The 17267-nt window shown below is 30.2% G+C and overlaps 2 protein-coding genes across 3 annotated transcripts in view; one reads left to right on the forward strand and one right to left on the reverse strand.

The window, feature by feature from the left end:
- LOC118195999 (uncharacterized) overlaps positions 1–490 on the forward strand; it is a 69663-nt gene extending 69173 nt beyond the window's left edge. For both annotated transcript variants that reach the window (XM_035367355.2, XM_035367356.2), the window contains one exon: positions 248–490. In XM_035367355.2, coding sequence (XP_035223246.1) covers positions 248–315 — 68 coding nt within the window. In that variant the 3' untranslated portion in view covers positions 316–490. The remainder of the gene's footprint in view (positions 1–247) is intronic.
- Positions 491–6225: 5735 nt separating this feature from the next.
- LOC118205588 (nose resistant to fluoxetine protein 6-like) overlaps positions 6226–17267 on the reverse strand; it is a 59822-nt gene continuing 48780 nt past the window's right edge. Inside the window, exons 12-15 of the mRNA XM_085816803.1 lie at positions 13744–13864; positions 11647–11833; positions 10303–10445; positions 6226–8061 (exon numbers count right to left, since the gene is read on the reverse strand). Coding sequence (XP_085672929.1) covers positions 7804–8061; positions 10303–10445; positions 11647–11833; positions 13744–13864 — 709 coding nt within the window. The 3' untranslated portion in view covers positions 6226–7803. The remainder of the gene's footprint in view (positions 8062–10302; positions 10446–11646; positions 11834–13743; positions 13865–17267) is intronic.

Below are 17267 nucleotides of genomic sequence, written 5' to 3' on the forward strand. Positions count from 1 at the left end.
TAACTAGTGTCTCGGATATCATTTCATACGTTTCTTCTATGTTAACGCCCTCTAACAATCAAATTAACTTTCGCAGTTTCCAGGCACATGACGCGTTTTTAACGCCAATTTATCGGTGTAAAATTTTAAGAAAATCAGTTAAAACTGTTAAATTAAACTATCATCTTCTGTTGAAATGCCTTCGTTTATTAATCTACTATTTGAGTATAATTATTTTCGTTTTTTTTTTTTTTTTTTTTTTTTTCAGATTTTTTCTTTACTGCTATGACAATGCTTAAATCATCCAGTAGGCATCAGGAATTTATAACTGAATGAACTGTTTTCCTGTTTTGTACGGATAGTAATTTTGAATGTATAATATCTCATTTCTTACGTTTTAGTGTTTTCTATCTGAAATGACCATCTGTTTGGTAATAACTCTGCATTCAAACTGTAAAATTGCTTGTATTCTGATAAACTTAGAGAAATAAAATTATCATTTTTTAAGCTATGTATCAAGGTACAATTTTTTAACATGTTATACTGTCAAGTATGGCAGCAGATGTGGTATTATTAAAATAATACCACATCTGTAAATAATTAATCAGGAATTCAGAATTTTCTACTTGTAAATCGGACATTTTTAATCAGAATTTAATTGATTAACTTTGTTTTTGAGCATAAATGGCTGCAAAATACAATTAGATGCTGTAAAGAATAAAGCTTTTAAAATTAATTGCAAGTAATTTTGTCGATTACAAAATAGTTAAAAATTTCGTTTTTTTATCTTTTCTTGCGCTCCGTACGTAAATGAAAAAATATATTCATTATAAATATATAAGTCATTAATTAGACATTTGTTTTTAAACCAAAATGTTTCAGAAGAAAATTATTAACCATCTACTTGTGATAAATGCTTTAATGGGGGGGGGAACATAAATAAAAATTTATAATGAACCTTATAATGAAAATTATAATGAAATGCAAAACTTTCCAATGCTAGTTTAAATCCGTTTAAATATTTAATTATTTATTAATTTAATTATTTCTATAAAAATCCTTCATAATAATAATTATAAAATAAATATAAATATCCAAAAGATGGCTTTGGCTCTTTATATGGCTAAAATGTACTAACATATTAACATGTGAAAGAATTTATATACATTCTTTTGCATTAAAATGTATCCTGAATGCATGGAGATGGTTCATTTGTCAAAATTTATTATAAATTGACAGTATTTAAATTTAAATCAATAATAATTTTGATGCCAATGTTAAGTAGATTTAACATTGGCATCGAAAGCGCAGTTTGTAGCTGTTTCCTTTGTAACATTTTCATAAAATCTTCTTTTCTTTCTTTAAGAAAAATTCATATTAATAAATATTAATTAATTAGCCATTCAGTAGAATTACTAGATGAGTTTTTACTCAGAACGGTTTGGATCCAAACATTAAATAACATTCACAGAAAAGCAGATTGAAATAAATAGCTTAAAATTGATGAATTAAAGGGACTTGCTTCAATTATTTTTTATATCAAATGAGACAAAAATAAGTATACAGAACGATTAGTCCAAATTACATGCTATTTCTTTATTTCTCTTCCAAGGGATCTGAACTTGCAAATTATCAGTGCAATATTCTAACACACCAGTACAAATTCGTATTTACAGTAACGTCCGTTATGCTTAAGTATCATGTTTTTTCAGTACACATCACTGCGTGTGCGCAGGATTACAGTTCTTTTTTTAGTTTCTTTTTAAACAACCTGTTGATATAAACGCATACCAATAATTAAAAATTTTAAGAAAAATTACTTTTATATAGTGTGCTGATTTAGTGTACAATTTTTGCTAAATAGCTGTTTCGATATCTTTTCATCACTTATGAAAATTTAATGTACTATGTATTTTAAATTTAATTTACTACTGTCATCATCCCATTGTCTATTATTAATTATCTAAATTATTGCCTTCTTTTTCCTTTAATAAAAGCCAAAATATATTTTCATAAACGGAAAAAACTATGAATATATGTAAGATAAGGTTAGGTTTAATAACGAGGAAGGTAGTGGTATTTTATAGTCCTTAATAAGAAAATAATAAACATGAGGATGATATGTACATAATGAAAGGAAGTAAGGTAAAAAAAAAAAGATGAAAAGTTCAGTTTGTCATAAAAACAGAATCACATCATCAAGGAAATGGCTGTAGTCCTTTTGTTTAATCACATCGATTCGTCTCGGAGATCGGAGATCATCATTCGTTAAGTGGTGTTCGACCCGAAGGCCTTTAACACTATAAGGACCTGTAAAAGTTCTTAAAATTCCATAAAAATGGAAAAGTCCTGTGCACTTGTAATAAAAGTGCAAAGTCTTCAGTAGTGAAGAAGTTGATCAGGGGTTACACCATATATCGGCCACAGATGAAGTCTTCGTTCGATAAGCAATAATAGCAACTAATAATTTTGGCATATCTTTTCGCAATGGCATATCTTTTACACATTATCGTAGATTTGACACAGTATTGTGTAGTAAAAATGGAAAATAATATATACAAGTCCCAGAAATTTTTCTGCTTTCGTCTGAGGGGAAAGTACCTATATCTTAATATCCCTAGGGAAGTAGACTGTCACGTGATATACGAATTTAATGATGATAAAGTCATCGTGGCGTCCTAACCTCATCTGCTTCTCAATTTGCTCACTCAGCTTGAAGAAGTATCTCGCCGCTGATGTGGTTGCCAGATGTAGGAAAAGGGGCGGATGACCATATATATGTAAATATGAATACATGGTTATGCTTTATATGTAGCTGGCGAATCATTTAGACGCTTAAATAAATCTATAGTTATTGTATAAAACTAGGACTAAATTAAAGCATCTTCGTATACATTATATGTTCTGTTCATAAATTATGTACTTCAATTAAAATACAAAGCCTCATAATCAACTTAGAAAACTTCATAAATGTTTGAATATTCTGCTTGATAATCACTATAATGAATGTTCTTCTTGACGTTTGCACAGACTTCATCAGTGCTGGATTTATCTCATTCAGGTAGACTAAAAAATCCTATTCAATGTCAAGTCTGTTCCTATACTTTTTCAAGCAAAACATATTTTAAAGCAAACATAAGGCCAATGTGGGTAAATTGGTAACAATTTAACCACTTTGTTCTATAGTTGAAAGTCATTATTTTAGACATCAGGTCTAGCGACCAGAGCTAAATTATATGCAATTTCATATTACGCTACTTTATTTCTCCAATTTACCATCACTTGGAACACAAATACCAAGTAAAATAAGAAGAGAAAATATCAAGAATAGTTGATTACAATTATAAGTACTGGTATTAAGCCATCATGTTTTTCATATTTTTTTGCAAACAATTACAAGGATAAGATTAAAATTGTGTTTAAATTAATAAAAATAAAAAAATTTGACGTCGGCACCGCATGACTTCCTTGTACGGCCTATTAAATTATAAAAATTTATTGCTCCTCTTTTTTTAATATTTTCCTAACATTCTAACTTAATTAACAGATTAAGGGGTGGCTATATATATATATATATATATATATGTGTGTGTGTGTGTGTTTGGTTCTGCCGATTGCAGTAAAAGGAGAGGTGCACAACTAGATGTTATAACGGTCCCATATACAAAATTTCAACGTTTTATGGCTAATCGTTTTTTGTGAGATAGCTATACAGATACGCGTGCGTAGGGACGTCAGAAAAAATTCATTTTGAATCCAACTTAAATACGTGTTACAATTGATTTTTGAAAAAGCAAACCTTAATTCTTTCCGTACGTACATATGTCAAGCAAAAAAATTGTCGAAATGGATTCGAGAACGGTCAAAATGGATACTTCTCTTGAAATACAATACCGGGCATTTTTCGCGATTGCTATACTTCCTTTACTTCGAACAAGGAACTAGTAAGCTAAATGACTTAAGAATCACAAAACAGTGGAATATCATTTTGAAAGAAATCTCAGCTATTTGGCTTTTAGTGCGGTAATAATTGAAATATAGATCAGCTTCTCCATGTACGTTGCACATGGTAAAACAAAAATACTAATTATAATGAAATAATATTCAATAAAAATATTTTTAAAAAGGATATTCACATTTTTAAAACACTATTTTCACAAAACCGCAATGATCACAGTAATTGCAATTGGATAAAACCTATCCACAATTTCACTTACGGGTGAATTCCAAGCAAGTTATTGCCTGGGTTATTGAAAACATTTCTTGTTTTTACCCAGATGTGAACGTAGTTATAAACCAGTTTCTATTCCCATCAACCAAAAAAATAAAATAAAATAAACCGCGTTCCGGGATAAGTAATCCTGTTGTCCGTGACTCGAATTAATTATCCGCGTATGTGCGCTAAGAGTACAGAGGTGTAAAACAACACGTTACAGTTCAAGTATTAGCGCAGAGATCAGAAATTTACTTTTCCGAATTACGGCATTTAGAATGACTCAGTTTTATTAAGTAGATGAATAGTGTGTGAAGAAATACATATACTTCTCGATTAAAACTGTCTGAAATTAAATGATGAAAGTTGAGAAGGTTTGATTCAATGGAAATATGCCTTTTCTGCCCTCGAGGGACCCATATCTCCAATCCACGTCAAGCTTAATTATTTGGCTTTCGTCTTGTTTAACAGTCGGGAGTAACACCTGAGATCTGAAGCATTCATCAGGACTTTCCACATGCAGTATACCTCGAAATGGCCTGCTTTTCTATTCACGTTTAGGAAGAGTTCAAGAAAGGGGTGAATTAGGTGCGTTGTGATTAAAACGCTAATCTCGGGGCAAAATAAAGTGAGGCGAATGAAGGTATTAATAATAACTCCATAATAAAGTTTTCTAGAAATTATCAAATGAGTCTCTAAAAGCATTTTTACTTGTTTCACTTGTTGAGACTTTAAATAAACCCGAACAAACAGTGCTATGCGATTAAAACTACGACTAAGGCTACACAAGCAGTAATCACTGGTGATACGGGATATTTCAATGCTTGAAATTAGTTTCAGCAACTTAAAAAAATATGAGAAAAAAGTCTTAGTATGAATAAAGTAAAACAGAAAGGGACATGGCAAAATATATTCATTTTATATTCTACTACTCTAGAGTATGAGGTAGAATACAGAAAAGAATATGAATTTTCAAAACAAAATTTTTACTTTTTATCACTCAAATTAGTCATTAAAGAACAAGGTAACCATTAGTATTGGAATTTCCTTTCTTTTATATAAAAGTTTCCCCAATTTTAACACTGGTTAGTTTGAAACTTCATACCCGTTACGAGTCAACTATCCCTACCTCTTTTTAGATGAAAGCATCGGCCAAAACAAGGATTATGTTTCATTATTCAGTTTTTCTTGGCCTTTGGTATAAAGATGGGATTTCAAATCAGTCATTATTATCATTTTATCAACGGGTGTTCATTTTTGCGCAAAGAAGAGAATATTTGTATCTTAAAAACGAAAACAATAATTAAAAATAATAGCCACCATAATTGAAATGTACATAAACATAATCTATCAGTAAATGCTGACACTTGGAAGCGAAAGAGATCACAGACGTTGACGGTTGGGTAGTTGGAATATTTTTCCTTTTTTATATGTATCATTCAAACACAAAATTTCATAACTGGTGCTTCTTTAAATTGCTTTGTGCTAGTGATACTTCATGTTCCTCTGGACGCAATATAGAGAGAAAATGCAAATTGACTTGCACAAAATAATTGCAGTTCTTAGAATCTTCTAAAATAGCAAGCTCATTTTATTATAAGCTTCACTGAAAGAACAATCTCTAACTTTCTAGAACAGAATCTGTAACTAATCTAAACTAATCTGTACTAGAATCTGGAACTCAATATTTTCGGTCCTTTCACGTTTAAGTTCATTCCCATCCCCTGCTTTTCAAAGCTTGAAAAAGACTTATGCATTTATTTAGATTAATTTTTTATGTGTTTTATTAATTAAACAACAAAAAGTATAAAAAATATTGAGAAACCCCAAAATTCGATAAAAGTATTTTTTAAGCTAAAATCTGAACAAGTAAATAAAAATTTCATCGGATTCCTCTAATATTATGAAATCCACCCCAGATAAAATTCCCCTTTGGTTGAGGACCCTTGTTCTAGAATATACCTTAACATATACACATGGAAGGGGATTTAAAATGAATTCCCTATTGCAAATACAAATTAATATTCATAAAATAGTTAAGCAAAAACTCATTTATTTACAACATATGAAATAAAACAGATATTACAGGTATGATGAGGCCTATTGTAAACCAGTTACAAACTAGGCACAGTTAAATATTGTATTTCCAAACAATAGCACTCTTGAGCCATTATATGAAGAGTGAAATACAACTGTAGAATTAAAGAAATGACACAGTAACTACACACCCATTTCATATTCCTTTTATATACAAGCTCAGTTTCATAGATATTTCACCAAATACTATTTTCAGAGAACACGTTTTTACTTGTAGAGGTTGGAAAATTAAAGCTTAAGGTAACCTCTGAAGAGCTATGAAATACGAGTTTATATATTAATTATATAACATTATTATAACAGATCAAATGGTACAGTCTTCGATGAAAATGTCTTAGGTACTTAATGTAGTGGGCTATACAAGATCAACGCTTGTTGTAATAACATTGTAGGGGCAGTTTCAATCCAACGACTCGCGCAAAATGTTTCTAACTGATGAGAGTATGCTAAAATCTATTTTCATTACAGCGACGACTCATTATAAAGTTCTTTCTTGACCCAAAAGGGCGTTAGCTGGAATGGAGTATTAGTCTCGAAACGGGATTTTGCGAGGTCCGCTACAAACGATGAATCACTTTTCAAATTATTGGCACCAAATATTATCGTTCTGTATTATTTTTAAAGAAATTAAATAATGAAAAACTGCATGTATGTATGTATGTATGTATGTATGTTGGCCACAATGTAAAAAAACAACGGTACTTAGAGCCATTCAGTTTTGAATAACGTAGTCCTCCACGAGAACATGTGCACTTGGAAGACAAAATTTTGAATTTCAAATTTTATATTTCATTTTTGCAAAATTTTAATGACTTTTTGATTAACAAACTCAACGATTTTAAAGGGAGCAGTGGCAACGTTGTACGGAATAAAACACTTATGTCCAACGCGCGATACTGCATATACTAAACTCTACATGTATGCAGTTTTTAAATATTTTGTGATTTTGCCATTAAATTGAATTTTATATGGCATACGTTCTAATAAGATAATATTTTATTAATAAATTTAACACACGAAACGTCAATTATAAACAAAAAAATGTTTTGCAATATTGATTTAAACTCAGAAAAGACACACACACACAAAAAAAAGAAGAAAATGTGTATATTAAAATATTATGCCACCTCTGAATACTGCATAGGGAATTCTAAACACATGCTGCTTTTAATTTTTTTTCTAATTAAGCTGATGAACTGCGTATGGCGTAAGTGCAAAGAAAATAATGCTTTATAATAAAACTAAAAAGACAAAAAGAAATGGGTTAGCAGGAGGGAGTTCAAGAGCAGATTAGTAGACTGCGAGCTAAGCAAGAGAGTATAAAAACTTAGCAAGCATTTTTGGAGGAGGGTTAAAATCTCAACCCTTTCAATTTTTTTCAAGAGAGCGAAGAATCGTTATAATGAGCCTTAGCTGTATTATATACTTAATGAAATAGCGAAATATTAATATACTCTCAAAGAAAACCTTTCATTCTTTTTTCCCAAATAACTGAAATATAGAAAGGTACTGTTTCAATCATTAGTATCTACTTTCTTGATCTGTATTGCGTATATTCCAGTATCTTCCGGCAAATTAGATATCTTGTACTGGCTGATGTAATCTGAACTCAACGATTCAGTATTTGGACTCGAATCTGTATTCACGTTTTTCTCTGATTTCTTGGACGATAAAAGAAGCTTTTCCAGCGCCATAAATGGAGACTCAAACAATAGGCTGAACACATAAGCAACTATAAACGAAGCAACTACATATCCCATATACATGAAGACCTATATAAAGAAAGAAAGGAACTATTACATTATGTACTTTATTATTATCATTAGGTTTAAAACAGGAAAAATATAAAAGAATTAAAATAAGAATTGTGATAAAACAAAGTCTTTTAAACAACAAGAAATTTCTTGAAAAGCCTCGAACGAATTTGGCGTCTTGAAAAAATAAATGTATTGCCATTTAGAAGAATTATTTCTTACACTTTCTGCTAAAATAAATGCCCACCCTTAGAAAATTCTCCGCAACCTCCCTTACGCAGTTAGCCCTCGAGTGCTTTGCCATAATTAAAAAAACGGAACCTAAATGCAGAGCTTCATTTTAAATAAAATATTTTCCTTTTTAAATAAATTTACGAGTCTTCACGCAATGGTAATTTGCGTTGAAATAACATCAGCGCAAATGTTTTTCTATCATTTGGTTTTACTTTAAACAGCTCATATGAAATATAAAATGCTATGTTATATACTTTTTATTTCTAAAGCTTAATTCATGATCTGGTAGACCTATCGTATTTCCTTGGCTTAAAATTGTTTCGCTTGTTAACCTGCAACCTGCGTCAGCAGGGAAAGACTGCAATTTCTTTCTAATCCTAGGATTATTTGTCAGTTATGAAACTTTCTTTCTTTAACCTTTTGAGGCCCACCAGCGGCCGAGCGGTAAAGTCGCTGAACACTGGTAGTTCGGTCCGAGGTTCGAATCCCGCGAACGGGCTGGCTGCATGGGCGTTTTCGTGGTTTTCCCCATGTGTAACGTGTATACGAGCAAGTTTCCCTTAGAAAGTCATCCACGAAGGCATCCCTCCTCTTAGGCAGATAGCCCTCGAGGCTTTGCCATATTCACATACGCACACACTTTAACCTTTTGAAATTTTAAAGTCAAATTATTAGATTTTAGACTACAATCGGAAGTTTCCAAAACGCACTTCTTAAACGACCATAAAATTTCAAAGAATTCTTTCCATTTTCAGAATCTATATCAAATAATCAAAAACAGCAAATATAAAAAGAATTATCAGACAATTCTTCTTTGGACCTTGATTATCTACAAATGCTAGCATGTAGATAATCGAGATCCAAATTAACTAACTGAAATTATAAAAAAAAAAAATAATAATAATAATAAAGAAAAAATAGAAAATTGTTTTTGTTGCAGATTCTAATGTCACATAATACATTAAATGTAGAGTACTCAATTTTATTTTAATAATGTACATAGATTTCATTTGAGTCAACCATTTCTTAACTTAATTCTTTTCAGCCTTAAAAAGGGTATTGCAAGGCCTTGCAACGACTGTATGCATAAAGTAATAATAATATCTGTTTTTCCAGGATAACATAGTTACAGTAAAATGTTTCCAGGATACCTCAAAGTCTTGTAGAATTTTCTTTCTAGGTATTTAAAAAATATGGACATATATTTCAGGACAGAGAGAGAGAGTAAATGTCAGTTCTGGCTTCTAGATTTTAAAGATGTTTAATTATAACAATTTATTTAAAATTAATTGAACACCTTTTCTTAAATTAGTAGTGTTACGAATTATTGTATTATTACATGTAAATTTAGTAGAATTATAATTAAAATTATTTTATTTCCCCATGCAATGCAGCGCGAGACGAATTTTAAGAGCTATGCCGGAAAAGTAAAAATACAGGAGCACGTGCATTTACCATTGAATAAATGGATATCTCGGTAATTTATATTTAAATTGAATAAGTTAATTGACTACTATGTTAGATGTAACCGTAATTCCCCATTCTTTTGCTTTCCAGAAATCTCGAGAAGCAGAAATTACTAGAATGATCTCGAGTGACCGATTGAAAGCTATAAAAAGCATGATAGAGAATATCTCAGCTCAGTTGTTTAGTTAGCTGCTGTTGTTATTGTTGTGAATTCACGGTGAGATCAAATTATCTTTCTCTTTAAATGCGCTGTGAGTTGCGTTCTATTTAACTTATTTGCGTTCTACTTACTGCATGATATTGTATAGTATTTGGTACCAATGATATTGTATAGTATTTGGTTATATAGCGTTTTATTATATTTCTTTTCATAAGAATAAATTTTATTAACTTTTTATCGGACTTTTGCATTCAATTTATTGCGACCCGTACGCATGAAACAGTATTTTGTACTTAAGCTTTCTTTTTAAAATGTCTCATTAGGACGATTCCCGAAAAATTTTTAAAAAGCAGTGTTAGTTTCAAAAATATAACTAGAAAACGCAGAGATATATTTACCAAAGTTCTGTGCTCAATCGTAATCACAGTCTTTGTGCTGCCAACAAAAGCAAACTGAATAACTGGGTGAACCAAATATGCCATGTATGTCAAACGACTCAATGGAACAAAAGCTGGCCAGCTCAGAATCTTTGTTGCAATTCCTATTTTGGAAAGAAATTAATTGAATTTTTATACTGTAAATAACATTTATTTTATTTCAAAGATTTATCTTATATAAAAGCTGTTTAAACCGGAATGAATATCTTGTTTAAACTTTGTACTTGATAAATGCTATTGTACTTCATGATAAGTTTGTTACACGAAAATTTCTATCCGTCTATCTTAACATTTCTATAATCAATAATAAATCCATCTCCTTACAGAAATTACTGAACGTGAACCTGAAGTATGGGCTTAATTAATAAATATTAAAAATATAAATGCATGTTGTAACTGGTTCACTGGTTAGAGTTTAAAACATTTTCAGAAGACCGTACAGACTAGAAGATTTCTAAATATATATTAAAATTTATTTTTAAATATATATAATTCACAATTCGTTCTTTTAAAAGCCTCCAATAAAATGATACTTTTTGAAATTTCTTCCACAATGATAAATCTTTTTTAAGCTTTTTGAATGTTGATTAATGAACGATTACATTTCTTGATAATTCTTGAATAATAAGAAATGCCCAGCTCTCATCTTTTACAATAGCCAGACATTTATTTAGATAATCTGTTTAAGTCTAAGAAGAATCTAATCGTGAAAATAATCGAAATTTTTATCGAAAAGTTACCGAAATTTTCAATTTTAATTAAGCGTGACCGATTGTATTGCAAACTGATTTGTATTGCATTTCTTGCCTAACATTTTCTTACTGATTTAAAAAGAATGGAAAAGATTGGATAATTAAAATGCATTTAATAAGTACATTAAAATAATGTTCAAATAAACACTGACAGCTTCGTTTCTGTACAAATAGATCATTTAGCATCTAATTAACTGTTTTATTTGTAACTTATTAGAGAGATAAAATAAAATTTTGAAAAACTATAAATATTGAAGAAATAAAAAAATCTTTATTATATCTAAGTTTCCAAAGAAAAAACTAGTACATAGTTATCTGGAAGCATTTTATTACGATTACAACCACTTCAGATATTGAAAAAATATAGTTCAGCTATTTAAAAATATAGCAAGTGGCATAAAAACGTTGAAACAATTAAAAATGTACTTCATGAATTAATTTGAAAAAAATTTAATTAATTATTCTTTATTAAACACTGTAACAAACTTGTCATTCTTCTTTTTCTTGCTTATATTTGTATGTACGAATGCCATAATTTATTTATTTTGCTTACCTCCATGACCATATGTGCAGGATACAGTTACCCAGCCTATTGCTAAAGCCCACACTAACTTGTGTGTACATGTATAAAGAGTTGATATGGCCAGCCCCGGAATTTTTCCTTGATTCCAGTCATATACTCCGTATACCACACTCAGGCTCAGCCCAAAAGATGCCAACCATCCCAGCAGATTGATTCCCTACAGAAAAAACTTCCAAGTTAATGATATTTTCAGTAATATCAGATAAAAATCATAAACCACAAGTCTTAAGAGGAAAGCCTTTTTTCAGAATGTAACTGATAATCGATTAAATGCTAAACTGGAAAATAAATGAATAAGCTAAAAAAATCATTAATGCGCTGAAAGCTGTATGCGGTTTACTAATCGTAATTTTAAAAAAAAATCAGTCTTTCCAGGATCAGACAGAACTCGATATGCCAAAGTATATAAAAAAGGATTAAAAAAATGTATAAAAATTCTGAACGTTTTCAGATTTTAAAGGTCTCCCAAAAGGGTTTGTTACGGTTTTTCAAGCTTTCGCTGACTACGCAGTCTATAAGTCTGCTGTTAACTCTCTCCTACTAACCCATTTTATTTGTCTATTTAGCTTTATTATTAAGAATCATTTTCTTCGCACTTACTCTATATGCAATTCTACAGCAAAATTACACAATTTTAAAAGCAGTATACGTTTAGAATTCACGATGCAGTGTTAAGTGTTGGCATACATTTTTCTGCTTTTTATATTCTTTTTTAGTTTCTCATATCAATGTTCAGTTTTCTCGTTAAGATGGCTTTACAAAACGTTTCTGCTGCCTTTTTATTATTAACGTTTTATTTATTAAATATCACATTCTCGGCGCTTACGCCACACTAAATTCGTTCCAACAGCAAAATCACAAAATATTTAAAAACAGCATATCTTTAGAATTTCTGCTAGACTGTCTTGCGCCCTGGAAGTAAAAATATTTTATTTCATACAATGTTGTCACTGCTGCCTTTAAAATCGTTGAATTTTGAAATCGAAAATTCATTAAACTTTAACAAAATATAGAATAGATAACAAAACAAATTCGAAACAGAAAATTCGGGCTTTCAGGTGCCCATGTTCGGGCGGAGAACTGTATTCAATATTCGATGGCTCCAGGTACCGTTATTTTCTCACAATGCAAGAAGCATGTACACATTCATGCAAATTCCTCATTATTTAAGTTCTTTAATACAGTGCGATATTATTTGGTGGCAACAATTTGAAAGGTGATACGCTGTTTTTATTGATTCAATGCAAAATGCCGTTTCGAGACTAATATTCCATTCGGGTTTGGTTTGGTTTATTTAATGATAGAAAAGCACTCGAGGGCTATCTGCCTAAAGGAAGAGATGCCTTCCTGCAGAATTTCTTAGGAAAACTGGTTCGTATGTACGTGACACATGAGGAAAACACTGAAAACGCCCATGCAGCCAATCCGTTCTCTGGGATTCGAATTCCGGAGCGAGCTACCAGTGCTCAGCGACTTAACCGCTCGGCCGGTGGTAAGGCATCCCACTCGGGACTAACGTGCCTTTTGGGCTAATAAAACATAATTCAAGAAAAGTAAAACAAGGTGTTAAATATATCATACCACTTCTTTTGGAGACTGATGCTACCAATTCAGAAACAAGCGAACTTGCATGAAAAAAAACCTTATAAAGAGATATTATGAGATACATAAAGTTTTGCATTATTTTTATTCAATTACTATTTTCTTCTTTTCTTATACTTTAGCGTACAGTAGTTCTCCAACTTACGTAAATTTACAGTTATGTAAGTTAGTAAAAGTCATAAACTATAACCTACAAATTTGATTCCGGCGACAAGCTGTCCACTTGTCCAGGTTTAAATGTACAAACACCCTGAAGCCCACAGTCTAGAAAGCAGATATCAGGGCACTGCCCGCCATGGCTCTCCGAGGGCCATTTGGTATTAGTTTTAATGCTAATACGAAAGAATTCACTTATAAATATATTTAAGCGAATTAGATAATAACAGGAGTAAAATACAATGAATATAGCTAATTGAATCGTTGAAAGAAAGACAAATTTAAAAAAAAAAATTTCTATAACTTTACCATAGGAATTTTTAATTTCTGTCTGGTAGCTAGAATATATCCAACAGTGAGACCAACGCAATAAGTTGATACGTGAACATAGGTTCGGAAATAACTTCGATCAAGGAAATGATTTATGTCGCTAAAATAAAATAATACGAACATACATGTCATTTCAATATACAAATTAACCACATACATAAATTGAAAACAGTATAAAATTTTAATACTTTTTTACATGGTTAGTAAAACAATAAATAGTAAAACAATAAAAATAGTAAAACAAGTCGTCAAACCTTTATGGATAAATTTGTTAACGTCTTAAATTAAGTCTTGTCTTTTAAACTATCAAGACTAACAGAAATTTTACAAATTTGAGAATGAGCTTATCGTCTTAGTTAAACTGCTCAGGAAACACATTTACCTCCTTTTAATAAAAGTCGGTGTTTTATTACGAAAGCAGCATTTTAAAATGTAAAGTAAATTCTTGAAAGTGTTCAAAGAGAAGATAAATAAATGCAGTCTCAAATAACCACCAAGTTAACATAAATTTCAAAAAAATTCTCCTTTAAATCTTCTATTGTGGAATCATTTATATTTCCAGTTCTTATCTTAACTAATATTTAGCGCTCGATCTTAGTCAAAAGTATAGAGATGGATTTGACTTTAGTTCCAGTACCAAGAACATTTATAACATAAACTTGTACTCAGTTAGACAAATTAAATGATATGCATATGTTTTTGTTAATTTCACTAATGCAAAACTATCGTTGAAATGCCTGATATTAATCTCTGTTCGACACTTGCTGCTGCACACTAAGCGAAAGGTTAAAAATTTGTGTCCTGTACATGGAGGCAGAAATCTCATACAAAATGAAATTATGTATCACCTCCTCCAGTTAGGGAATCTTACATAATTTAGGGTATACGGCTCTTTAGATTCCCTCAGTAGATCATACAAATACTAAATTTTCTAAAATTTCGAATCCTAAAATGTTCTTGAATCTTTCGATTCCTTCACATAAAAATAATAATAAGAGGGAAAAAAGTAGAAAAATATTTTATTAATATTTAAAGTTCTTAATTAAATCAAAATGTAGAATCTACATTTCATAAAAACAAGAACACAGTCTTTAAAATCCTTCTATATTTATAAAAATGATATAAAGGAAATTTAGTAAATACAACATATATTTAAAATTCTTAAACCTTAAGGTTCATAATCGCACTATACTTTAATAAAATATATTTGCATAAGAGTACTAATATTTAATGTTTTCCAAAACCTTTCTGAATCAAATCAAAGTAGAGGACAAAGAATTAATTTAAAGCTTAACACAGATAAACACTAAACATGGAATACGAAATTTCCTCCAGAGAATGAAAAGTAAAGCACTTGGACTGCCACAAGGGGATATTGGTGATATAGATTATCCGAAAATGAAACATAGCGTTCTTTTTTACTTCCTTGTACGAAGTTAAAAGGAAGTATTGTAATCGCGAAAAGTTTCAGGCAACATATTTCAACGAAAATATCCATTTTGACAGCTATCAAATGCAATTTAACGATGTTTTCGCGTGACATCTGTACCTAAGGACAGAATAAAAGACTTTTTTCCTCAAAAAAAAGTTTAAAACTACTTTAAAATGAATTCTAAAGAGAATTTTTGGTGTCTGTACGTACGTATGTGTCTCGTATAACTCAAAAACGAGTAGCCTCAGAATGTTGAAATTTTGTATATAGGATTGCTATAACATGTAGATGTGAACCCCGTATTGTAGTTAGAATCGGACGTACCAAACGTATATAAATATAATTATACATATATCCACTCTGTTACTCGGCTCAGTGATCTCCGTTTCTTTACTCTTATATGTTTGTAAATTGTACATTTTTTGCTTTAAAAATGATTGAATTATGTTGTTTTTATCTTCCGGTTAAGGTTTTTATGCCTTTAGTAAATCTGTATGCAATATTTTTAGAATTATCAACAATTTTAAAGTTGTTTAAGTGCCGCTAAGCCTAATAATTTTTCTGATGGCGGCCATTGCTTGTTTACATTTGAAACAGCAGAACAGTAGATTTGTTGCCAATCTAAAGAGACTAAGCTTCGCGACTACAATAATAACGCCTTCATTTATTATTGCGAATTAAATCATGCTTAATCTTTTCTGGAAGTTTTTCGAGGAAATAAGTGTTTAAGATTTACTTCGTAATTTTTAATATACATATTTTGAGTTTTTATGTATTTTTGCCTTGTTGCGAAGTGAGAACGGAATTAATTGAATAAAAAATACTGAATCGTCTGTGAAAAACTGTTCCTTCTTTGTTTAATTTGCTTAATTTCTTTTATACATCATTTTAGATTTATTATCGTATTTGAATGAATATGTGGCAACGATTAGATAATTCTTCAAATGATATAAATTTTGTGCATTCTGAGTTATACTTTGAGCACAGCATGTGCACAAGTACTTCCATATTATTGGATACAACTTACTCGATTCTTCAAGCATTTAAAAGTCACGTATAATATATTGGTAAAGGCCGTTAATGGTCGATTGCCTCTTACTAAGTGATAAGACATAGACATAGTTATAATATGAACGAAATATAAGTCTTTTAAGTGACCTAGCGTCAGAGTGTCGCTATGGTAAAATATTTAGTGAATTTTAAAGAGTGCATTTATTCTATTGTGGTTTATGCGCTATCGACGAAGTAGATTTAATTCAATCCAATAAGTTTAAATGAAATGCAAGAAAAATGCGTATAATTTAATACTCCGTACAAGAAAGTCATCTGGTGTACACATCAGATGTTTTAATTAAGGATATCAGTAAAACTACCTTATGTAAAGTGTTAAATTAAATTTTTCTTTATTTTTTAAATTAAGATTTGAAAGCTTCGAATGATTAAAGAATTTCAAAGAATTTTTTTCTCGGATCTCGAATCTTTTACACACTTAAAGGATTTAAGAAATTAAATGTACCATTCCTAATTTCATCTATAGCGCAATATGCATGCATAACATAATGAAATCATGCGAATCAAATCTTACTCCTTCAGTGCTAACACTACTGTCATCTTCCGATTAGTATGTACTTTCTTCTTAAAATATCCTTTCCTACGAACGAATAATAATGTAACCTTATGCTAGATTTTAATCTTTAATTTTTATTCATTCATGTACGATGAAATTTTTGCTTTCTTCTATTTTCTTCTTAAACATTTTATATTTCGCTCATTTGATATTAAAGAAATAATTTATTATGCGTGGTATTGTTATTGTAATTATTACAATAATAATAAAATTATTATAATAATAATGTAATTATTATAATAATGTAATTATTAGTGTAATAATATAATATAATTTTAATTGTTATAATAATAGTAATTATTACAATAATCATTACAATAATAATTGTAATTATTTTATAATAATAGTAATTATTACAATAATGGAAGATCAGAGAGGAACATAAATAATGATACGATAGTGCATTTGCTTTTTCTGGTGTTATAAAGCATGCTTCTAATGCGT

The sequence above is a fragment of the Stegodyphus dumicola genome, chromosome 5 (genome assembly GCF_044657685.1).
Source record: "Stegodyphus dumicola isolate Sdum_Otavi_A_Nest chromosome 5, ASM4465768v1".
Taxonomy (NCBI): domain Eukaryota; kingdom Metazoa; phylum Arthropoda; class Arachnida; order Araneae; family Eresidae; genus Stegodyphus; species Stegodyphus dumicola.